Genomic DNA, 778 nt, shown 5'->3' on the forward strand with positions numbered 1-778 from the left:
TGGAAAAAAAAAATAATATTCCAGCAAGTACAGACAGGAAAGAAGGAAAAGAAGTAGCAGCTTGTTTCCTACATACAGCCCAACGCCATGCGCAGCTGCCCAGATTCTCAAAAGAAAATTGAACCTTGTCAGAGGGAGGGAGGCACATCCCCCTGGTGTTACAAGCAGGCCCGAGACTTCTCAGGGGAAGGGACGCAAGCAGGAGGGTGAAGCACGAGTCTACTTTTCATGCACAGCTACGGCGCTGCCCCGCAGCGCTTCGTCAGACGTCCGAGTTGGAGCTGAGGTTTGTTAACCTGGGGTCTGCATTGATCTCGTATCTGTAGTGGTAGCCCTCCATGTGATCCCTACAGGCATCTCTGATGTTGTGCATCCACTTTTTGATCCCTTTTCGGTTCAAGTACAAAACCAGGAGGAAAATGGCTCCGATGAGAGCCAGCACTATCCCTAGAAAGACATACGAAGTCTGTAGCTGGGAAGGCAGGTCTATGGGCACTGAGCAGTTCAGGTCCAAGCTGTTGATCTTCAGCAGGGCTTTGCCCAGCATCTTATCAGGGTAGGAGCAGGTCAGGGCTTCTTTACCCTCCACCTGGTCGCTCTCCTTGAGCCAGGCCACCAGGTCCTCGATGGCGCAGTCGCAGACCCAGGTGTTGTGGCTCAGGCTGATGCGCCGGAGGGCGGGCAGGCCCCGGAACTGGGCCAGGGTGTCATTCCTCAGCACGCTCAGGGAGTTGTTGCTGAGGTCGAGGCTCTGCAGCTGGCCCAGCCCCTGGAAGGA

General features: G+C 55.0%; 1 protein-coding gene across 1 annotated transcript in view; it reads right to left on the bottom strand.

The window, feature by feature from the left end:
• Nucleotides 1-262: 262 nt before the first annotated feature.
• Nucleotides 263-778, bottom strand: part of TPBG (trophoblast glycoprotein) — a 26,655-nt gene continuing 26,139 nt past the window's right edge. Inside the window, exon 4 of the mRNA XM_010003158.1 lies at nucleotides 263-778. Coding sequence (XP_010001460.1) covers nucleotides 263-778 — 516 coding nt within the window.

Source organism: Chaetura pelagica, unplaced genomic scaffold (genome assembly GCF_000747805.2).
Source record: "Chaetura pelagica isolate M959 unplaced genomic scaffold, ChaPel_1.0 scaffold170, whole genome shotgun sequence".
Classification (NCBI taxonomy): Eukaryota; Metazoa; Chordata; class Aves; order Apodiformes; family Apodidae; genus Chaetura; species Chaetura pelagica.